This window comes from Giraffa tippelskirchi, chromosome 8 (genome assembly GCF_054371585.1).
Source record: "Giraffa tippelskirchi isolate mGirTip1 chromosome 8, T2T-mGirTip1v1.2.pri, whole genome shotgun sequence".
NCBI lineage: Eukaryota > Metazoa > Chordata > Mammalia > Artiodactyla > Giraffidae > Giraffa > Giraffa tippelskirchi.
Window position 1 is genome coordinate 114,333,813 of NC_137282.1, and position 24,508 is coordinate 114,358,320.

General features: G+C 45.7%; 1 protein-coding gene across 32 annotated transcripts in view; it reads left to right on the forward strand.

The window, feature by feature from the left end:
* FBXW11 (F-box and WD repeat domain containing 11) overlaps nucleotides 1-24,508 on the forward strand; it is a 188,193-nt gene that overhangs the window by 114,681 nt on the left and 49,004 nt on the right. For 12 of the 32 annotated variants that reach the window (XM_081520727.1, XM_081520738.1, XM_081520735.1 and 9 more), the window contains 3 exons: nucleotides 561-639; nucleotides 1,772-1,957; nucleotides 9,432-11,803. In XM_081520727.1, coding sequence (XP_081376853.1) covers nucleotides 561-639; nucleotides 1,772-1,933 — 241 coding nt within the window. In that variant the 3' untranslated portion in view covers nucleotides 1,934-1,957; nucleotides 9,432-11,803. Of the gene's footprint in view, nucleotides 1-560; nucleotides 640-1,771; nucleotides 1,958-2,432; nucleotides 2,731-9,431; nucleotides 11,804-22,985; nucleotides 23,460-24,508 lie in introns of those variants that run through there. The other 20 variants (XM_081520739.1, XM_081520737.1, XM_081520744.1 and 17 more) reach the window with 3 other exon arrangements.

Consider the following 24,508-nt stretch of genomic DNA (forward strand, 5'->3'; position numbering starts at 1 on the left):
TCAATGATAAATTTCTTTTCCCCTTTTGGTAGATTGAACACATCCTCTTTAAAAAGCCTCATGAATTTTAAAAGGAGCAAATGCCAACCATAAACCTTTCAAGATGACCTTATATATACTTTACTGAGTTAGTTGGTCTGTTCATACTCCTATTATTAACTTTCAGTGTTTGCTTAGTTTGGAGAAAGGTATCCTTGGAATTTCACTGAGAGCCCTAGCTTCTGTCAGCGGCACCTACTCAGCCCTGGAGAGCCCCCTGATGAATGAATTTGGTGACACAGATTATCAAGTCAGGAATTGAATTTAGATAACATGAAGTTGTTTTCTTGTATCCCCTCAAATAATATTTCTTCACCATTTCAGCAATTCTGAGAATGTGTAGGTCCTTATTTCTTCCAAATCAAGTGTAATTGGTTTAAATACCTTGTCAAAACATCAGCAGGTTCCCTGCTAGCTTTTAAAACAGGCAGTTCAAATGCACTCCTTTCTGTCAAGGAAATGCTTGACAGTGTGTAAAATGTTAACTTTCCCACTCATTGTGATTTCATTCTCCTTTCTAGGAAAATCAAAGTTTGGGACCTGCAAGCTGCTCTCGACCCCCGCGCCCCAGCGAGCACATTGTGTCTGCGCACGTTGGTGGTATGTGGTCTGTTGAAACGGGAAGTGCTTCCCTGTGTTGGCAGTTGGGCACCTGCAGGTGGACCTCCCTGAGCCCATCACGGGAAAGCTTCTGCATCTCACAGCGTTCCTTCTGAGGAATGGACTCTTCATTAGTTTAGTCAGAATCAGAGACTATTTTACATATCACTGTGAGCTCTTTCCTCGGGAGTGTTAACACAGCTTAAAATACAAAAGCAGGCCTGCTCATTTGTAGATGGACTGGTTTTCTCCCGGAGCGTGAAGTATTTCCTGTCTGCAGGTTTGGGAGACTTCCTAATATGGGTGTCTGTGGCTGGGTTGTGTTTTACAACACAGCGCGTTTTGTATGTTATGGTGAACTTTCCCCTCAATCTGTGTGCTAGGCATTATTGCTAGCATACAGGAATACTTGTTTTTATATGTTAATTTTATCTTAGCAAGCTCGTTAGCAAGCTTACTTCACCAAGCTCATTATTTCTAATAATCTGTTTGCTTTTGTTGTATTTTTGAGGAGATAGTTGTCTGAAAATATGGATTGATTTTTCTTATTTTTAATAGTTTTACCTTCTAGTTCTCCCCTTGTTGCATTGACTAGAACATGCAGAACTTTAGTCAGGGCCATTCTTGTTTCCTTCTTGATATTAATAGGAATACTTCTGATATTTCACCATTAATTTTGATGTTGGCAGTGGTTTGAGATAGGTATGCTTGGTCCTGTTAAAAACACTATCCTTCTGGGCCTAGTTTTTACAGTGTATCAAGAACAGATATTAAATATTGTTGCTTACCTTTTTAAGACTCTTTGTGAGACGATCACGCAGTTTTTCTTCTTTGACATATTAATGGGCCAGAATCTAGAATACAAAGTTAGATTAAAGAAAACCCTTGAATAGAAGCAGAATATGTGTTCCTTAGGGTGAAGGACAAAGCTCAGTAAGCTCTGGAGACTTATTTAGGAAACCTGGATAAGGAGCTGTGTTTTTAGCCTGTGCCGGCTCCCTGGTACTGAGATAGGGATTGTCAAGGTCTCATTTTATTCATCAGCTGGTATGTTCCCCAGGAGCACTCTGGTGCTGAGACAGGGGGGCTGACAGGGCCTCGTTTGACTCATCAGCTGGTTTCTGTTCCCCAGGAGCACTCTGGACGCGTGTTTCGGCTGCAGTTTGACGAATTTCAGATCATCAGCAGCTCGCACGATGACACGATTTTGATTTGGGATTTCTTAAACGTGCCTCCCAGTGCCCAGAATGAGACCCGTTCTCCCTCCAGAACATACACTTACATCTCCAGATAACAGTCTGCACTTTACCCGCTTTAGGTGAGTACTTCCCCACTTTTAACTTGGCTGATTGAGTCCACCTTCCCTTTGGGGAAGTAATAGGAAGAACCAAGTTTGTTAGTCTTTATTAGAGGCATCAGCTTTGCAGAGTTCTAGTATAAGGCTAGATCTTCATGGTCACATCAAAATAAGGTCTGAATCAGAATCCTGATTGTTATGGATTTTCATATTGGCAGAAACTGTGGTTCCTGTTTTTAAAACTGTTTTCCCAGGTCATACTAATTTAATACCAGTAAAAATCCCCCAATCTGTTTTGCAGTATAAGCATCTTCTTTTTCTCTTTCTTTCCTGTCTTTCAGTTCTATGTTTAAAAAAAAAATCACCATCAACCAAACTCTTAAAACTACCTCTCCTTCGCCCTGTTACAGTCCACCCAGACCGCCATTCCCTAAAGGAGGAATCAAAGAAGGGTGTTTGTTGAGGGAGCCCCTAAAACTCACTTTTTATCCGTTAGACTCAGCAGGTACCCTGGAGAGTTCTTTGCCCTGGTTACAGGCAGACGTAGAGCCATTCTAACCATGGATGGTGGCATGCTCTGATTACAAAGGCTGTCCGTTAGTCGAGGCTAAGAGGCCTTCCTTGGCTGTGTCCTTGGACCTGGTGACATGTCCATCTGGAACAGTCACCCCAGCTGAGAGTCCCTGTGCTTTCTGTGCACCTCAGACTTCATAGGTTGAAGAAGTGATGTTGTACATCTTGTACTACCACGTATGTAAAGACTGTGTTAATAAAATTCATATTTATGTACATTACTTAGTGCTTAGTAGCTTTTTATCACTGTATATTTTCCTATTTATTGAATATTAAAAATGTAAAGAAAGTCCATGTGTAGAATTGTGACATGTGTTGGTGAAAAGATAGGGAATCACTGGTTTATAGATCACTAAGTTGACATCTTTTCAAACACTCCTTATTTCTGCTCCAGGAAGTTTGACTCACTTAAGGGTCAACAGACTACAGTGAGAGGCCAGATGTGACCTCTGCCTAATCTTCATCCTTACCACAGCAGTTTAAGAGTAGTGCTTTGCACTTTAAATACTTTTAAAAACTTAAAAGTATTATTTTAAGACATGTGAAAATTATATAAAATTCAAATTCCAGTGCCCGTAAATAGTCTTATTGGAAACAGTCATGTCTGTGTCTGTGAAACCAGGAATTTCAACATCTAGCTCTTACCTTCTGTCCTCTATACCCTCTCCCACCCCAGCCACAGCTATTGTCTGTGGTTTTTTTTGTGCTTCAGTGGCAGAGTTGAGTAGTAGTTGCAACAGAGACCATGTGGCTGACAGCGTCTAAAATCTGTACACACTCTGACCCTTTAAGAAAAGTATGCTGACCTCTGGTCTTGCCCCGTTCCATCTATTAGTGATAAGCCAAGAGTCTGCATCAGGAATGGCCAGTGTGTTTTTTCTTCATGCCAACTCAGTTTGAGCAGCAGTGCCTGGCTGGAGTACTGCTGGTCAGTAGGAAGGACGACGGGACCCCACGTGGGCCCAGGAGGACTCAGTGCCACTGCGGGTTGGCTGCGCCTCCTTGGCTGCAGGAGCTGAGCCGCAGTAGTGACCCTTAAGTCACATCCGTCATTGCCGTTCCTGGCCTCAGGTGTGTTCATGCTGTCTCTTGTGATAATGGCAGTCTCCCTTGCTGCTTTCTCTCTGGATAGATTCTTTACAAATCAGTTGAGAAGTTCACATGCCACACTTGTTACATTTATTAAATTATAGGAAATTACAGAGGAAGAAGGCAAGGATCTCTTGAATGCTTGTTCATCCCCGCCTCAGCCCCCCTTCCCCCAAAGCCAAAGAAATCCATAAGGAAGGAGGAATGGACCCAAATGAAAACTGGTTTCCTCCTTCCTTCCTGGGCTTTTCTTCTCCCTCCTCAGCCCACCCTTGATCCTGCTACCAGCTGTGGTTGTCTGAGCCCTGCCTCTGCCCTGCACTAGCTCCCTGTTGTCTTCAGGAGCAAGGCTTAGCTAGGACTAGCTACCAGGAGTTTCACCATCTAGCTCTTAACCTTCTGTCCTCTCTACCCTCCCCTACCCCAGCCTCTCCTTCTTCCCTCCCAAAAACCCAGTGCTCCAACTGGACTGAATTCTGTTGTTTCCCTCCTTGCTCCTCAGACTTCTGGCCCCTTGCTCCCCTTGCTTGCGTTGTCAGGGCTTTGTGGAGAGCAGCACCCCACCTTCTCCCCTTCACCTCGTCTGACTTGGTCTATCCTCTGGTGTTGAGATGGTGTGTGTGCCTGCCTCCCTGACAGGGCTGCGGGGCTCCTCGGCACCCCACCTTCTCCCCTTCACCTCGTCTGATGTGGTTCATTCTCTGATGTTGAGATGGTGTACCTGTCTCCCTGACAGGGCTGTGGGGCTCCTCAGCACCCCACCTTCGCCCCTTCACCTCGTCTGACATGGTTCATTCTCTGGTGTTGAGACGGCATGCCTGTCTCCTTGACAGGGCTGTGGGGCGCCTCCTTGCTCTGGAGCCTGGTGTCTAACCATGCCCAGTGCACTGTAAGTGCTCACTGGCCTTGGTTGGTCAGGGGACTCCCGGGGCCAGCGTGACACCTCTGTGCTCCTTCTCCTCAGCCCACCAGAATCTGACCATAAATAAATAAGTGTGCACAAGCAATTGCAGTGTATTCACAGTCACCTTCCGCAAACATAAAAGAGAATAACTCAGTAAGAAATTGGAATAAATTGTCCAAACTAGCATAGTCAAAGTACTAGATATATTCTTCATATACACAGGTACCTAGATGTACACATCTCCCTCTGCCCTTTCCCTTTCATTAAGCTCCATTTTTGTTTTTGAATCAATTTTATTGAGGTGTGATTTTTATAAAACAGATGGTGCCCACTTAAAGTATACTGTGTGACAAATTTACACACCCCTGCAACTTCCTCCACAATCCAGATAAGAACGTTTCTATCACCCCCCAGAAGTTCCCTTGTGTCAGAACCTGATCCCACCGTAGCCTTAGCAAACACTGACCTTTCTTTCACTAAATTCATTTCGGTTTTCTACAGCTGTCACCATCCACTTTGGTAGTCATGAGCCATATGTAGCTATTAAGCTCGTGAAATGTGTCCAGTTTGATTTAGGAACTGAGTTTTTAATTACATTTAAATTGAATTGAATAGCATTTTTAATTATATTTAATTATACTTCATTTAAACTTAAAACAGCTACATGTAGCTAGTGACTACCCTGATTGGACCAGCATCATTGTAAGAGCTTAGCTTTTATATTTAGGTCTTTGATCTATTTAGAGTTGATTTTTGTGTATAGTGTCATTGTTCTTGTTTTGTATACAGCCATCTAGTCATTCCAGCTCTATTGGATTAAGAGACTATCCTCTTCCCATTGAATTGCTGTAGTACTCTGTCAAAAAATCAATTCCCCACCTGTTTGTAGTTGCTTTTCTGGCCTCTATTCTGTTCTGTGATCTATGGCTTTCCTTTTGCCAGTACCACACTGTATAATAAGTCAACTTTAAAAACATTGTTTTGATTCTTTTAGGTCCTTTTGGTTTTCATACTCATTTTTGAATGAAATTGTCAAATTCTATGAAGTTTATGGGATTATGATCAGAACCGCATTGAGTCTAAAGATCATTTTGGGGAGAATTTCCATCTCTAACAAATGTTGAGTCTTCTAACCCATAACCCAGTATCTCTTTATCATTTAAATCTTCTTCAGTTTCTCTTAAGCAGTGTCTTGGCAGTTTTTAGTGTCGAAGTCTGCACATCTTTTGTGAAGTTGATTCCATTCTTAACTTCCATTCTAAGCTATACATTTCTCTCTGCATTGCTTTTGTTGTATCCCAATGCCTCTGCTTTTATTTTTCCCATGTTGGAGATATGCGTAAAACAGAACATGGACAACTCCAGCTGTGACTGACCTTCTGAAATGGATGGGATCAGAGGATAGGTGTATCATACAGCAACTTAAATGTATCTCTTTGGTAGTTTTGAAATGTGCCGCGCTACTAGAGAAGCACATGATAAAATCTAAGACATGTGTAATGTGTTTTCTCCCCCCTCTGGCGCATTTGATAGATGAATTATCTGTTATCTATTATCTAATATCTATCTATTATCTATAATCTATCTATTATCTAATAGAATTATCTATTCCAAAGAACATAGTAAACTTTCACAAATTGGACAACTTTTATAGACATCGTGAAACTGCCCTGAAACACGGTTCCTTTGATTGAGAGATCAAATAATGATCACCAGGGCTCTCTCTCTCATTGGCTCTGCTGGAAAGAAAACCGTAGCGTCACTTCTTCCCATCCCTCCTCTCACCCCCTTTTTGGGAGCCTAAGAACAACTGCGTTGTTGTGATCCACAGTTACAAATCAGTGGAAAAATCTTATCTGCTTTTTAAGCAGCACAAGCGTTGAAACCTCAAATGTGTTTGTCTCTTCAAAGTGAACTACTTTTGACAACTTTGGCAGTCAGCTTTCTAAATTTTATTGCTCTTTTCCAAGTTCTTTTCATTTATTGTAACAAGAAAAAATTATTACCATGTGATACTGTAAGATTTGTGCATAATAAGAAGCACTACCATAATGATGATTTAACCTTGCAGTGAGATATTTACCCCTAAAATACAAGGTAAGAGTATTTCTATGTTGGGAAGTTAAGCAGTAGATTTATTTGCTGAGTCATTTTTTTAAAAATTACTGACTTCTAAGAGCTATGTATATAGTAGCTCTCTTTTTTATTAGAAGACAATATAGGATCATTATTTGGAAATTAGTAAAAGTCGGTAAGCCAAAAGAAGAGAATAAATTCCTTGGTTTGCTATTATTAACTCCTTTGTATGTAGCCTTTCAGGCTTTTAAAAATTGTGGTTGATAACTGTGCTTCACCACCACCCCCCACCACCCCCATATTGTGAAATTATTGCCTGTTAGCAAGGTCACTGTTTATCTAAATTATTGTTCCTAATGGCAAAATAAAATTTGATTGTTTGGATATGGCCCTGTTGTTATATATTTATATTTTCGTCCCAGCTTTTAGCTATTATAAAACACATTGCCATGATTCTTTCAGCTTAGTCTTTGCCCAACCCTTTATTACCTTTGGATAGAATTCTAGAAATGTCTGCAGTGTCTAGGTTGAAAGGTATGATATTTAAAGACTTTTGATACTTGGAGTTATCCTGCAGAAGAGTTACATCTGTTGACATTCCCACTAGTAGCATTTGAGAGGGCTGACTTCTAATCTCTGAGTGTTAATGTTTTTTAAATAATTCAAGTACTCTTCATATCCTTCATGGGAAAATAGTGGCAGATGAAGTTGAATCTGTCTTGAATTCATTGAGAAACTTACTAGGATTCTTGGTCTTAGTGAAAATTACCAACCTTTTAGGAAAATTGCCTTTAAATAGTATATAAGACCCTAATGCTGGGAAGGGTTGAGGGCAGGAGGAGAAAGGGACAACAGAGGATGAGATGGCTGGATGGCATCACTGACTCGATGGACATGGGTTTGGGTAGGCTTCGGGAGTTGGTGATGGACAGGGAGGCCTGGCGTGCTGCGATTCATGGGGTTGCAAAGAGTCGGACACGACTGAGCGACTGAACTGAACTGAACTGAAGCTTTAAAAACAAATCAAAAGCTTTAAAAAACAACCCCCCACCCCTTTCTCTTTCTCTCTTTTTTACACCATAGAGTTTTAGACCTAAAGGTTACTTAGATCTTCCAGGCCAATGGTTTAGTGTAGTATTTGGAAAGGATTGTAACTTATTAGTGGTTGTAAAATCATTTCAATGGATTTTGACTTTGGGTGAAATTTAGGGTATAAAGTGTCAGCCTCCATTGTTCATAGTAACGATAAGTATTGTTTCATGAATGTTCTGGTTAGGAGTGTGTATGTGTGTGTTTAGATACATGGGTGAATGTAGAGATTGTGATTAAAACATGTTCCTCACTCAAGGTCATGCATGCTAAGCTGCTTTAGTCATGTCCCACTCTTTGCGACCCCTTGGACTGTGGCCTGCCAGGCTGCTCTGTCCATGGGATTCTCCAGGCAAGAATACTGGCGAGGGTTGCCATTTCCTCCTCCAGAGAATCTTCCCAACTCAGGGATTGCACCTATGTCTCGTACATCTCCTGCATTGGCAGGCAGGTTCTTTATCACTAGTGCCACCTGGTAGCTCACTCAAGTTCATGGTCAAAAAAAATAGAGAACATTCAGTTGTCTCCCCCTCTGCATTGTGTTTTCCTTTTATAAACGATGTATTTCAAAAATGCCACATTCTGGTGGCTCAGACAGTAAAGTGTCTGTCTACAGTGTGGGAGACCCAGGTTCGATCCCTGGGTCGGGAAGATCCCCTGGAGAAGGAAATGGCAGCCCACTCCAGTACTATTGCCTGGAAAATCCCACAGACGGAGGAGCCTGGTAGGCTACAGTCCATGGGGTTGCAAAGAGTTAGACACGACTGAGCGACTCCACTCCACTTTATTTCAAAAAGAAGTAATTCCTGACTATTAGCATTCTATTTAGAATGAATACTTTAGGGACTTCTTGGTGATCCAGTGGTTAAGACTCCACACTGCCAATTTATTAAAAAAATAAAAATAAAAAAATAAAAAAGGAGAAAAAAAAAAAGACTCCACACTGCCAATGCAGGGGGCCTGGGTTCAGTCCCTGGTTGGGGAACTAGATCCCGCATGCTGCAGCTGAGAGTTTGAGTGCTGCAGCTAAGATCCCAGCAAAGCCAATTTTTTTTTTTTTAAAGAAGGAATACTTTATTTACTAGCTTTTACATATTTTTTGTTTTACAGTGACAGATAAAGGCTCTTGGTCTGTCATAAGAGAGGCCCTGGTGGGCTCTGGGTAGCATAAATTAAAGACAATGCTAATTACAAAATGTAACTTTAAGCATATATTATATGCATAACTTTTAGCAGTAGTGTGAAAGATGATAGGGTACAGGGTCAGTCATCTCTTTGAATCCCCTCTCTGTCACTTAAGCTAATGCTTTTTTTTTCCTTGAGGTCTAATTTATTTGCAATGTTGTGTTAATTTGTGCTGTACAGCAAAGTGACTGAGTTATACACATAAATATATTCTTTTTTTATATATTCTTTTCCATCATGGTTTATCCCAGGATATAAGGGCTAATGCTTTAAACTAAATAATGTTTCTGAGCCTCAGTTCTCTCATTTGTTAACTGAGTATAATAGTTGCTGCCTCATAAGTTTGTTGTGAGGTTTAAATAAATTTGATGCCTGGTACGTAGTACGCTCAAAACAGCATGCAGCTTCTGTTTTGATGCTGATTATTTGACAATCAGTGTTAACGTGTGCACAGCAGTGTATGTGTCTTTGTGGAGATGGATGGGCTGTGATATATATCTTCACATCCAACCAGACTATCCATCCATGCTTCCTTTGTTTTTGTTTTTTTTTCGTTTGTTTGTTTTTGGTTTTTTTCAGGGTTTCCTAGTCTTGAACTACTGGCTACGCGGCTACCAAATGCCTAAGGGAGTTCTTCACAGCTGAGTTAAGAAGCTGGAATTGGTTCTAGACGCTGGGTAGATGCAAAGCAGCCTAACTCTTCAAGTACCAATATTTCTCACCTCCGATTCTGGCCTCTGCTTTGAGAAGGATACCTTAGCCTCACCGACTTTCAGTAGTACAAAAGCCCACTTCCTCCCCCTACCAGTGAAAACAAATCTAACGCTTCAAATGTAAATTGTTCATATGAGAGGAACGTAAAGTCTGTTTTGCAGAAGTAAATCGACCGTCAAGAGAAGACTTGGCCTCTAATTTATATTGCTTTGCACTTTGGTCTGATATTAAGAAGCAGCATTCTTCGGTGAAATTTTGGGTGCCAAACACCTACCCAGAATGTCCAGGGCTTTCCTTTTCAGAAGTTAGCATTCTCCTTTTGACCGTCCAAGTCTTGATGAATTCTGACTTGTATTAGGAACATGTTGGACAATGGAAACATTTCTCTGGATTGAGTAATATTTTTTTGGATTATACTTCCTTTCTGTACCAATTTCTTTTAATTTAAAGAACTATAAGCCAGGTTATGTTATCTCCCAACAGGTGATATAGCTCCTTTTCTTTTGTTAACTGTTCTCTGTACCCGCCACCATCTCCTGAAATTTGGTAGAGTAACACCTTTACATGTGTGCTTGCCTCCTAATTTAAAATACTGTGTCCGCATGTAGATAATAATGTACATAACAGTTTAACCTCAAGGTTGCTCGAGTCAGGGCCCCCGTGCCTGAGACACTAATACACAGTGTGTTCGCACTTAGCCATGGGCTGGGCTCAAGAACCCGCTACCAGGGTCGATGTGGATTACCTAGAACCCTTCCTGCAGTATTCATACGGTGTTTTTATTTTGTCATTGTCATTGTGCGTGTGTGGTGTGTGTGTTTTAATGGGAATCTTGTTTTAAGATGTAATTTCTGAAGTTTAACACAAAATGTTTTGTTTGTTGTGGAGTGTATACAATAAGAGAGGTACCTTAAATGTTTTTGTTGTTCTTTTCCTCATCAGTACTCCTCCGTATTCGTGGTTACTTCCCATGGCCTTCATCTGATTTCTCATCCCAGGTCATGCTCTGTGTGTTAGTAACCCTGGAAAGGGAAGGGCGAGAAAGCCCCCCTCACTGACTGTCCCGCCTCCGGCATTTGTGCATCCTGTCCTGGTCAGGTTGGAGCCCGGGTTCCCAGTCAGGCTGGGTCAGGGGCCCGTGTGGCGTAGAAGGGTCCTCGCAGGTGGTGTGAAGCCTCAAGCTCGCGTGCCCCATCTTCCTTGTCCCTGGTGCCTGCTGCCCTGGCCCCAGCAGGCTCCCCCGGCTCCCAGGCGCTCCACAGCTGGAAATGTGTGAATGGCACCGTCACGCTGACCGGCATGGAAAGGATGTTGGTGTCCGGTCGGCCCTCCTTTACCCTTGTCCAGTATTAGGTTTTGATTTGCCCTTTGCCATTGTTTCCAAAGATCAAGGAAGGTCGCTGACATTTTAAAGGACCAATGAGAACCTCCTGTTGACTAAACCTCTTCCCGGGAAAGCACACTGTCCCCCAGAGGGGAAGGTACCCGGGCTCTGTTTTGTCCTTTTGCATTAAGAATGGTGTGGGGATCAACATGTGTGTCTGTGATTACTTATTGGGTTGGTTGGGTTTTTTGTTTTCCTTTGTCCTTTTAAAAAATAACATCCTTCTCGTACACGTTATTAAATTAATTTCTATTTTTGAGGAGTCTCAAAGTATAAAAAGATACATCTCCATTCATCAGGTGGATGTTGTGAGCCTGACAGTGGTTATGCAAGCTGTCTTCACTGAGTGCTCTTCATCCTGCAGCTTTAATAGCAGACTGGTTAGGAGAGCCCAGGGCGGGGCAGGGAGGGGGGAGGAGGCAGTGCTTCTGAATGGATGGACTTTCTGTTGTTTTGCATGTTTAATATAGAAGTTCCTGTTCCTTGGGAGATCACGGCCTTTGAATATGCACACAACCTTTGAATTGTGCCTACTAAATTATAGCAGGGGACTTTGGCACCCAAGGAATTCTGACTTTCTGGGATTATAGTAGTAATTCCCAGCCGTACTCTGGACTTTATTTTGCTAACCATAATTGAGCAACTGTAAATTACTGCTATATTAATGTTTTAAAGCACTGGGATAGTCTAATTCTAACTTGTAATTAATTATGTTTGCCAATTATCTGTTTGAAATAAATTTGTGTCTGAACAGCTATTAAAACTGTTAAATTGTACAGATATTATTCATGACAGCTTTGTACTGTGGAATGTGCTTAATAAAAAACAAAAAGTTTGACCTTTGTCCAATAAATTGCTAAGTAATGTCAATAAATCAAGTATGAGTATTATGCAGTACACCTGATCTGGGTTCATGCAATTGTTATTTCAGCTAATTCAAAGCCAATACTGTATTAATAAAGTGTTGCAATACTATGATGTTCTGTTAAGAAATTCCCGCCCCCCCAAAAAAAAAACCTGTTAACATGCTGTCAGTAATTCAGTGACATACAATTAAAGTTGTAGATTAAAAAAAAAGAGAAACATCTGCTCTGTACCATGAGGTTGAAGGCAAAGTACTCTTTTTTGGCCTGTGAGAACTGGTATGAGATAATGCCTGTCCCTGCCCAGGGATCTTTTCCTGAAAGCTGACTTTAACCTCAGGAGCTGGAGGCTGGTTCAGATCTCCTCCCCAGCTAATTTGCTTCCCACAAGTGCTTAATTGCTTCAAAAGTTACTGTGAAAATGGTCCCTTAAATGTGCCCAAGGGCTTAGAGTGGGAGTGCATCCTCTGAATCCAGGGGGTTGGGGGGCATGGACAGTTAAGTTGCAGCCCTTTAAGGGACATGAAATTGTCTTTCCTTTTGGCAGATTGACACATTACTGAGGACTAAAGCAGAAGGAATACAGTTAGTATCTTCAGAATTCTGTTCAGAAGTCCCGAGTAGTTGCAGTTTTCCTGATAAGTAGATTCGCACCAGCCTTTAGGCAGCTCAGTTGTTTATGTGGACTGTTTTGAGATGAAATCAGAGTAATTCTACACAGCTTTGCTCCCACTCATTTTTCTTCTAAAAATTTTTTTAATAGGTAGTACACATATGATTGTTGTGGTTTAGTTGCTAAGTTGTGTCTGACTCTTATGCGACCCTGTGTAGCCCACTAGGCTTCTCTGTATGTGGGATTTCCCAGGCAAGAATACTGGAGTGGGTTGCCATTTCCTTCTCCAAGGGAATCTTCCCAACAAAGGGATTGAACCCATGTCTCCTGCATTAGCAGGTGGATTCTTTACCTCTGAGCCACCAGGGAAGCCTATGCGTATGGTTAAAGAAAGCTGATTTACAAGCCATAAAAAGATGGTGTACACAGTGGTTTTCCCTTTCACTCTTGACCCTCAGGCCTCCAATCCTTCTGACAGGTAGTAATCTGTGCAAAGAAGGGTGTGTGTGTGTGCGCGCCCAAATGCCTACCTACCTGCTTCATACCTGCTGTCCCCATGCCCTGAAATAGTTGTGGTAGCCTGCTGTACTTGACCTGTTTCATCTAGTATTGGGATTAGCCTGCGTCAGTACATGTAATTCTACCTCATTCTTGCTCAGGGTTGCGTAGTATTTGGTTATAATGATATTCTATAAGTCACTTAGTTCCTTGAGGTTGATGTGCTTTCTTGACTTTTCCTATAATAACTCTTGTTTATCACAGGTCTTTATGTCCCTAAACACTAAACAGGATAAACTGTCTTGGTGATTTGGACTAGTCGTTAGGAACAGCAGATGTTGAACCCAGACTGTGCTGCAGAGTGGGCAGAGACTCGGGTGTCAGACCAGATCTTCACCCTCGAGCTGTCTTCTGCCCTCACATACTGGTGTTCAGTCAGCACAAGACAGTGAACACTAGTTTGCTTTTATCCTTGATAGGTGATGTTACTGCAAGAAATTCACAGCTGTGAGATGCTCAGATTTCATAGAACTCCTTGGATATACAGTCAGGCTAAGTGGTGCTTTGCCATTTCAGCCTATTTGTTTTCTAGTTAATAAGGAAAAAGGAGGTTGGGCCACCTGGCTGATCATCCTGTTACTAATAAGCCGTGTGGCAATACCCCTTTTGGATCTCCACTTCCTCATGTGTAAAAGAAGGTTTCGCTAGCTCAATTCCTGGAGGACACGACGTGCTCCAGCTCTGGATGACCTGTTGCAGGAATGCAGACATAGTGATGCGTCATCTAAATTTTTAAGAAGAACTGAAAATCCAGATTATGAGGAGACCCGTAAGTCAGTCGCTCAAGCACCAGTTTGCTGTCTTGGAATTAACACCATCTTAAGCATTTTTAGCAGTGACCTGTTGAGGCATTGCATCCAAGATGGCAACAACTCTTGAAGAAGGAAAGAGATTCCAGAGAAAAGGAACAAGTTAATGATAAGCTTTTTGGCACACAGTATCAATACAGGTTGGTTAATGAAAAATGACCAAAAAGGGAGAAGTGTTTGAAAAGACAGGAGGAGGAAGGAGCCAAGAGCTGGCAGCCACTGTCTTCAGTCACATTTAACATCATAGGTAGCATGCTTGTACTTGCTACGCATTGCATGCACACCAGCTGCCCGCTTTTGTGTTGGGATTGAGTTCGTGCTAAAGCAAGGCAGGACTTAGGTCTAAGGTCGACTTGGTCTCCTAACTGGGGAAGCCTCTGGGAGCGCCAACATCTCCCAACCCTGTCTGTTGCACAGAGCTAGGTCTAACACCTCATAGACCGTCAGCATCTGGGATAACAGAACAGGGCCATCTTCAGGTGTTTACTTGCCCAGATGCGCTGAAATCCTCACTCAGTGTTGTAAAATTTTTATCGTTGTGTGAAGCCATGTGGAAGAAGTGTGGTGCAGCTCAGAAGTAATTATTTCCTCTGTGGACACAGGGCAACCTGGAAAGCAGGCTGTCCTGTAAATGGATTTGTCTTGTTCCATGGCTTTCAGGTTTGTGGCCATCTACTTATCCTGTCTCCAAGAATTGCTTGATTATATTTCTCAGAGTAGATATGCTATTGGTGGGTTGGCCTGGCAGAACCAAGAAGTAACCACACCAAAGACTTAATCTGTGGTGGGGCATGCCTTAGGAACAGCTCAAAGCTGACGTCCTGGGGGAGAAGACCTCAGTGACTACAACTTAAACTCCCTCCACCCTTTTCAGATCCAAGGGACCTTTCTGTGCTCATGAGTTGTGTTTGTTCTCCCAAATATCCCTCAGCTCTAGTGATTGGGAAGAAATGCTCTTAGAACACCACGGCCTTTGGATCTTGATGAAGACCACCCAGGGAGGGTCACTGGTCTACTGGATGGCAGAGAGGAAAGAAACATGAGCTTCGGGGCTGGCAGACCTTGCTTGAGACCAGACCTCTGCTAGCTAATTGACAGCAGGCCCCCTGGGCAAGGGCATTTCCTGCCCTGAACCTGAGCTGCTTCATCTAGGAAGTGGAGACAGTATTTTAAAATCACTGTGGGTTACATGACATAATCTAAACTGCCTAACACAGTGCCTGGTACATAACAGGTTTTTGATGCCAGCTTTTTTTGGTAGCTTCAACTGTGGCATTTAAACAGATGGTACAGCATTTCCAGAGCAAAGTATAAGGGTTAGAGTTTAGGAAGGTGTGATATGAGACAAATTCAAACACGCACAAGCAGGCTGAGGCCTATCAGGGCCTCTTGAGGGGGAAAGACGAGGAAGTACGCTGACTGTTCCCGGTGAGGACGGGACCCGATGAGGACTCGGGCTCTTCAGTGGATGGAACAGAGGGAGATGGACCAGCCGAATCATGTTTCTACCAAGTTATTTTTGTTAATTTTTTTTTTTTTTATTAAGAATAACTCAGTTTTAAAAGCCTGTCCTATCTGCCAGGGATATTTCTGGAAGAAGGAGGAGACCTCAACAAGCCAGTATCCTCAGCTCCAAGGAGACAGGAGACAGTGTTAAGTCCTCAGTATACCTGTAGGTGTTGGGACTGAGGGGAGTGGGTGATGGAGGGGAGAGAGTGATTAATACCAACCACAGCACAAATAAAAATAACCACCATTGGTGAGTACCAGGCCTGCTGGTAAGCGCGTTCATCTTGACAGTAACCTGCGCGATTATACCATTACCGTTTCACAGCCGAAGAAACTGAAGCTCAGGTGTGTCTCACTAGTGAGCCCTGGGCGGGATTCCAGTCTGCCTTGGCCGGAATCTCTTGACTGACCTCTTTTCGCACTGCCTAGCCTCTTCCTGTCGGTGGGCACCTGAGGAGCCAGGCCTCACGCCGTGCAGTGCCCTTGCATTAACAGACCCTCTGCACACCTCTCTGCCCTCTCACTGGCGTGTCCCTGACATCTCTCCTCTGGTCACTAGCAGACGGGCATGGTGCACCTTCAGCAACGCATGGGGTGTGGAGGAGAGCGTGGAGCAGGAGGGGATGGGGGCCATGTCCTGGGGGGAGTGGGCAGCCACCGGTGGTGTTTGGAGCTGGATGCGTGCTGGTAGATTCCAGAGAGACGGATTGAGGCCTGGACTAGGGGCAGAACACGGAGAGCAGTTTTGAGGGGTATTGCTCACGTGTGCTCAGTCGCTTCAGTCCTGTCTGACTCTGCAACCCTGTGGACTGTAGCCTTGTCAGGCTCCTCTGTCCACGGGATTTCCCAGGCAAGAATACTGGACTGGGTTGCCATGCCCTCCTCCAGGGATCTTCCCAATCCAGGGATCGAACCTGCGTCTCCTGCGTCGCAGGTGGCTTCTTGACCGCGGAGCCTCCGAGGGAGCCCTGGACGGGTATTGAGGTAGAAATGCTGTTGGGAAGCGTAGCTGGAGCTGACAGTGACGCCTGTTGTTCTGTGCGGTTGTGTCTCCTGAGGGCCACTAGGTGCCGCTCTAACAGATGTAAGAGGATGTAAGTGGTCCCTGCTCTCAGGAAACTTACATTCACCGAGAAGAAGCGGACTACACACAGCAATGGCTACACTGCCCGTACATTCATGAAGTCACAAGATAAATTCAGATCGTGATAAATGCTCTGAAGAGATGACACAGGGGGCAGTGGCCTGGGAGACATCTGAGCCAGGACTTCAATGACAGGTGGCGGGAGTCTGCCATACAAGGCCCCGGGCTGGGTGGGCGGAAGTGCAAAGGCCTTGAGGTGGGAAACCCTGCCACTCCCTGCACCAAACTAGCCGGTGGGGTACTTGGTCCCCCAGGTGAGGGGAGGAGGCGTCCGGCGGAGCGGGTGGAAGAGCGTCTGGAGGCACAGTGCAGGTGCCTGGGAGATATGCAAGCGGCGGGGCCTCGGGCCGTGGAGGAGAGAGAGGCCTGCCGCAGAGTCCAGGGGCACAGGGCCCCGAGAAGAGGGCGCAGGAGGACACGGCAGCGACCGCGCGGGAGAAGAAGCCGCCGGAAAGGTAGGGGTGTGATAACCAGCAGGCTTGGCGGGGACGGGAGGACGCGCCCACAACTCGGAAAACCTTCTTTCCCAAACACTTCCTCCTTCCGAGCGGCCCAGGCCTTCCGGGCAACAATGCCTGTCCGCTAATCAGGCCGCAGGACACCTAATCCCGCTTCCCCTCTCCTTCCAAGACCGGGCCACGCTCTCCGGACCCGATGGCAAGGGCTCGGGACGCCCGGGAGGGCCTCGCTCGCGCCCAGCCCGGCTTCTCTCGCGCCTTGGGAGCGTTCCCCGCGGCCCCGTCTGCACATCCAGACGGGCCAGATCTGCACCTCAGGAATGAGGAGATAAAAGGGACCATCGGGGCTTTTTCCACCAGAGGCGAAAGCATTTTATAGAACGGACTGCGAGTTTTTGTTTCAGGAAATTTCATCATGTCTCCAAGAAGGGGAGGGGAGTAAAAGAGAGGGTGGGAGGGGGAGAGAGAGAAGTTAATTGGCCTCAGATTTTCTCACTCCCTTTTCATGTTGGTAACACGAGGCAGCCCAGGTCAGCCTCAGGTCAGCGACGTTCGGGCTCTTTAGTGCGCCTCTGTGAATACCTCATTTCTGTAATAGTTTTTCCTTTAAAAACAGCTCTGCCTTCTTTGGCAGATGGTGACATTCCATTAGCATATGGAATATTTTTCAAAACACATCCGAAAGCATGTCTCTTACGGAGGAGACTGGGCAAAAGCAAACGAATGTTTGAAAAGTATGTTGGGAACGGCTCAACATTGAACAGAAGGCTCCCACTCCCCCGCCCCCAACCCGGCACCTCCCCACCCTGGCTCCTGGATTGTTACTGTAACCAAAAAGCGGAGAGGATTTTCCTCCAAATCTGAGTCTGTTGGCTTTACTGTGACCATCAAGAGTGCACAGAGGGTAGCTAGAGACAGCCTGAACCCGGAGGATGCAGAGCACATTCTTGGCTTGGAATGGACAGTGGGAAGGCTCACGGGTAAAGAATCCGCCTGTCAATGCAGGAGAGGGGGGTTCCATCCCTGGGTCGGGAAGATCCCCTGGAGGAGGAAATGACAACCCACTCCAGTATTCTTGCCTGGATAATCCCATGGGCAGAGGAGCCTGGTGGGCTATAGTCCATGGGGTTGCAAAGAGTCAGACACCACTGAGCGAATAAGCAACTACATCCAGCCTTTGTGGATGTGGCACTGGGGGTAGTGAAGGAAGCATCTAGTTCATTGATCCCTACTGTGTGCCAGGTGTGTGACATACATCATTGTTTTTCCTGCTGAACTCTATCCACCCCGCGGCAGGCAGAGGCAGCTCTCGAGCGCGCACGTCGGATCCCACCCCTGCCCTGCTGAGCTCTCTAACGGCTGTCCACTGGGTGCAGGTCAGGGTCAAGTGCCTTGTTATGGTCGGCAGGGATTCAGCCCCTGCCTACCTCTCCAGCATCAGCTTCCCCCCAAGCTACATGGCTTTCTCTCCAGTCATGACTGCAGCCCTGGGGCCTTTGCACCTTCTGCCTGGTATGCATTCCCCCCAGCTATTCATATGACTTTCCTCACCATTCAGGACTCAGCTCAAATACCCACTTCTCCAAGAAGCCTCCTCTGACCATGTCATAAACTATCCCTTGTCACTCTCTACCACAGCATGTATTCTATTTATAGTAACTGCCTTTTTATTAGTTTACTCGTATTCATTCAAGACTTATTTTTGAAGGCCTGCCTTGTGGTAGGTACTGAGCTAGGCAGTAGTGAAACAAATCTCCTTGCCCCCTGAAGCCTACCGGATGACTTGGGAAGGCTGATGATGAACTAATTGTGTGTTTCCTGACTTCCCTGACCAGAAACATAACCTTCCTGAGGCCCGTCAGGAACTCGGTTTGTTTTCTTCAGAGACTGTTTTGGGGCTTAGTGATCAGAGGGCTTAGAGTTCAGTGCAGGACTGACCCCTTTTATAAACCTGGGCATTCAGGCACAGATAGGAAGTGGCTTTCGAGATCACCCTGCTAATGAAACAGCAGAGCAAGGATGTGAACCCAGTTCTCTCTGATCCTGAAACTGGGTCTCTTCAAGTCCTGCCCAGCCTGAGGCCTCTTGCCGGGTGCCTTGCCCACTGCTTCTTTCTGGCCCATATTTAGGTCCGCTGCCCTCCACACATCCAGTCCCACCCATCCATGACTGCTTCCTCACCACTGCACCCTCTGCGGGGCTCCTCGCAGCACTGTGGTCCATGTCCTTCGGATCTCTGAGCCTCTGTTTCCTTGTCAAAATCAGAACTGAAACAACAGTACATCTGCTGAAGCTCTTAAGAGTCTTATTATCCTGCTTTCTGATCAACCAACCTGTAAATTGTGTTCAAGAAAAGTTTACACGGTAGATTTGATTTCTGTATCTCCAGCCGAATATTAATGTCAAGGTCCAACATAATTTCAACTGCTACCTCTTTTCCGACTATTACTTCTACTCTGCTCACTCTATTGATCCGAGGATAGAAGCCCAATTCACACCAGCCTCCTTACAGAAGGTGATTTATTAGCTTACCAGGTAGCACTGGTAGTAAAGAATCTGCCTGCTGATGCAGGAGACAAGAGGTATGGGTTCGATCCCTGGATCAGGAAGATAGATCCCCTGGAACAGGAAATGGCAACCCACTCCAGTATTCTTGCCTGGACAATTCCATGGACAGAGGAGCCTGGCAGGTTCCAGTCCATGGGGCCGCAGAGAGTCAACACGACTGAGGGGGCTAAGTGTGCACACATACGCCCAGGGATGAGGGAGCTTTAGGCACTGCCTCAAAGGATGCCACCTGCTCTGGGGACTTGCCCTCCCTGCCTGGCTGTCTTCTCTCATGGTCTCACTGGAAGACAGGCTGTCTCCCTGTCAGGTGGCCGAGTGGCTCCTAGCAACTGCTGGAGGACATCCTAGTCTCTTACTATCCCTGGTGGGGCAAAATCTCTCTTCCTAGAGGGGCCTAGAATTCCTCTCCTTGGCTCAGATTGGGTCATGTGCCCTCCCTGAAACCCCTCACTGTGGTCAGAGGAATGAGATGCTCTGATTGGCCAGCCCTGGACCACATAGCCACCCTGTAGCCAGGGGTTGGGGTCTGCCTCATGCAAACCACATAGCCTGAGACGGGAAGGGAGGCCGATGCTCAAAGAAAGACTAGGTGCTGAGGTCCAAAACCAAAGAACAGAGGCCGGGCTGACAAAACCCAGCGTCCACTGTTCCTGCCACTGGGCCTGCATTTTCCCCAGGGGAAATGACTGATTTTGCACGCTCTTCAAGGCTCGGCTCTGCAATAACCTCCTTCCTGATCCACTGAGTGAGCGCTAATTCCTCTATGCCTGGACTCGTTTCCTGCCTTGTCACTTTCTCCGTGGTGTTGTAGCTATTAATGTGCGCATAAGGGACTTCCCTAGTGGTCCAGTGGTTAAGCAGCTACCTTGCAATGCAGGGGACATGGGTTCCATCCTTGGTGAGGGGAGATTCTACATGCCCTGGGGCAACTGAGCCAGGGCCGGTCCTAACTGCTGAAGCCCACGTGCCTAGAGCGCAAGCTCCGTTAGAAGGGACGCCGCCATCGTGAGCAGCCTGCACACCTCAGCAGAATAGCCCCCACCAGTGACAGCTAGTGAAGACCCCACGCACGGCAGCAATGACCCAGCGCAGCCAAAAATATATAAAAAATTTTAAAATTGTGCATGTTTGAGGACTGGGGAGTGGAGAGGGTGGAAGGGTCCTCTTTGGAGATCAGAGGGTTTGGATTCCATTCTCCTATTTGCACTTCAGTGAATGGATGATCAAGAACCAGATACTTCTATCTAAGCCCTCCTCCTTCTCAGGCCTGTTCTGAGTGTTCAGCGAGATGAACCAGCCTAGCCTGGGTTCAGAGGGCTTTTGATTTCCTTCACACCAGGATCCATCCTTGGCCATCAGTGTGATCCCAGCCCTGATCGCAGGTACTGATAAATGTGTGTTGAATGAACAAACTTGTGGATTCCAAAACTCTCAGGGTGTACAATAGTGCCTCCCTTTTCGTAGTCCTTGGATTCCAAAATGAGCACTTTAGGTGAAAAACCATAGCGTCAAAGACTCTTAAAAACCTTTAAAACGTGAATTCAGTGTAGGATGCAGAGCATGTGCTCTATGACCCAGGGCAGTGACTCTGACATCCAGTTAGAGTCTGAGAACTGGCAAGCTGGTCAAAGGAGGCGAGTGTTAGTCACTTAGGGTCAGGGTCCGACTCTTTGCGATCCCATGGGCTGTAGCCTGCTAGGCTCCTCTGTCCATGGGATTCTCCAGGCAAGAATATTGGAATAGGTTGCCTTTCCCTTCTCCAGGGGATCTTCTCAACCCAGGAATCAAACCTGGGTCTCCCACATTGCAGGCAGATTCTTTACCGTCTGAGCCACCAGGAAGGAGGCAAGAGAAAAGTCTAAATGCAGAGACTCCATCATTCAAATGATGCTGCTCTTAAAGTAACTTTCAGGAGGTAAGAGGGAAAAAAGAATAAAGAAAATGGTAAATCCCAAATTTCATTTTATTTTTTGGCTGTGCCACAGGGCATGTGAGATCTTGATTCCCAGACCAGGGATCAAACCCACGCCCCCTGCAGTGGTAGCATAGACTCTTAACCACTAGACCACCAGGAAGTCTCAGTCCTGAATTCTAAATTTCCTGTGAGATTCACTCCATTCTGGCTTAATAGGCAGCCTTATCCTATAACTTCAACACGTGCCAAGAGACTTGTTTGTTACAGAGGGAACAAATGGGGTCATACATGTAAGGGCACGGTGGACAGTGTAGCACAAATTAGGGGATCAGTGAGTATGACGGAATTGAACCCAAGTCTTGCATGGTGGTCTGACATACAGGCGACCTCCTGGGTTGTTGCCAGGGAGGTCCTACCAGCTGCCTGTGGGTCACGCTGGCTCTCACACTCCCGCCCCAAGACACTGGTCACTGATGCTTAGGTCCTAGAGTCCAGGGTGAAATTAAGTGCCATGTGATCTAATTCTGCTGCTCCTGCTGCCTCCAGGACGCTGTTGTTGGCAGCAGAATTCAGGCAAGTGAAGTCAGTTTTTCTCTGCATCATGGTTGGCATGACTTCATTAAGACAAATATATAACCTTGACCACCTCCTTCCCCTACAAAAAGTCACCCGTCCTTCACATCAAGAGCACTGTGACCTTGTTATTCTATGCACAAGGTTTTGTATTGTTGTGTTTTTGCAGTGCCTTCCGTGTGATTTCTGGGACAGCCATGCAAGCCCCTGGGTGTGACATTAGCTGTAATGTGTCATGACTGAGAATCGGTGAAGTCCCAATGGTCCCAGACTCCAAAGATGCCTTGGGAGGCGAAGGGGCTTCTGGCTGAGGACTGGTCCCAGCCAGCATTTGGACACTGAATGTCACTATTAAGGTCCCAGTTCTCCTGACTGCAGGCTCTAAAACGGTGCCTTTTCTTGGGTGACATCAGCTTGAGGCTGGCACTGGCTCTTCGAGGAATCACAGGCTCCCGGGCTCCCTGTGCTGCCCCTACTGATTAGGAGCCAGGACTCTGGGTCGGCAGCCTGGGGCTTGGGCTCCTGGCTCTGCGTGTAAGTCTCTGAGGTCAGGATTTGGGGCAGACTCTTTACTGTTTGATCCCTTCAGAGCAGGAACTCACACATCTTTACTCCATCGCTGCTGTGTCTGTATCTTTTTCTTCTGCCACCAACTTCTTAACTCACTCCATATTTTTCCTGTTTAAAACTCAGAAGGACAGAGTCCGTCAGCTCAATTACTTGAAAGTATTAGGCAGGGTTTATCACACGGGCTGCCTCGTGGGTCACTGGCCAGCCAATGGAGGGGCTCCGCTTAGGTGAGGCGCCCTTCTTCTGTCCAGTCCGCGGCCATCCCTTGCTCAGGCACCCTCTGTGAAGTGACTGGCCGCCCCAGCAGCCTTGGGTGGGTGGTTTCCTTTAGGAGGGCACTTGGTTGTGGCTGACCCCACCATTCAAAGGTCACCACGCACTCTTCCCTGTCTCCCCCGTGTCTGCCCTGCTCCTTGCTAAACTTTGACAGGTCAATATAACTGACTGTTTTGTAGGAATCACATGTTCCTGAAATTACTTGGAGACTTTAAGATACGAGGAGCCAATCCCTCCACCCTCCTTCACGTGAGCAGGCTCTCCAGGAAGGCTGGCGTTCACACAGCAACATCATCGCTTCCATGGTAGTTTCTCCAAATCCCACTCATCATTGCAGGATCTACTGGAGTCTGACTTTTCTCTCAATCCTGCTTTCTAGCACAATTGATCAGCCCTCAAGAGCCTCTTTTGGAAGAGCCATAAAAATGTAGAGACGTGCAAATGCAGTTCGGATGAGCCATGCTGAGAGGTTTTAAGGCACAGTTCTCTGGACAGAGGGCCCTGGTCTATTTCCACCATGACTTGGTTTCCCCAGATCTGCTTTTACATCTCATTCATATTTCATTTTTTTCTGTAGTTCCCTTGAACTGTTTCCCAATGTGTGTCCTGTGGGGCAGTAATTCTATGAATTATTAAACAAGTATTGTAAAGTGTATGGGGATTCTGTGTTCATGTGAATTTGGGAAATGCCATATTAAAGAAAGATAAACAGGTTGTTTTAAACTGTAGGACTTATCAGGGCCTTTAATATACTAATACATGCTGGTATTACCCCAAAGGTAATGAAGGCTTTCGTGTTTCCCATACTGGTTTGACTTTGAAATCTTTTTTTTTTTTTAACCCAGAAAACAGATCAAGAGGAGTAACACTCTGAGAAATATCCCTCAGATAGAAAGGGAATGCTATCTTTCCTCTTTATTGGATTTGTGAGACTTATATTATTGCTTATTTGTTTGATCGTTACTGCTGGATGTGGAAGACCATGCAGGTATCGCTGGATGAGACCCTCTGTCTTCAGAGAGGTTGCCTGCTCATCCTGTTGATCTGCTAGTTGTGAGCTGTGGTTGTTATGGTGCTGGGAGGGCAACTGCAGACCTAGGAGGGGACGATGTATAACCTGTGGGCAGCTTCTCTGAATTGGGTTTGAGTCACATTTACCTACTCTAAGAGCACATCATGAAATATATAAAGTTCCCTCACAGCCTGGGTTTTGTCTTCAAGTATGTTGTACTTTAAGACCCCAGGGAAGGTATGGTTATAGAGGAGAACTGGTGGGAGTAAAATATTGGATGATGTATTACTTCTGGGTTTCTCAACCTCAGCACTGTTGATGTTTGGAAGGGATCACACTTGGCTGGGGGAGGGAAGCTAGTCTGTGCATTATAGGATTTTGGGCAGCATCCCTGACCTCTACCCTCTAGATGCCAGAAGCAGATTTCCTCCCCTTTGCCCCACTATGACAACCAGGAACATCTCCAGACGTGCCAAATGTCCTCTCGGGGCAAAACCGTCCCAGTTGAGAACCATTGCTTTAAGGAACGCTTGACCAAAGGCTTTCAGAGTTTATTACCACACTCTCAGAAGAAGGAAAATAGTGTTGTCACACTCAGAGCACGATCTGAGAGCTAATAAGAACTACCAACTAATTAAATTTCCTTTGGGGCATTTTCTTAACTCATCTTTAAGTCTCATGTATCTGTTG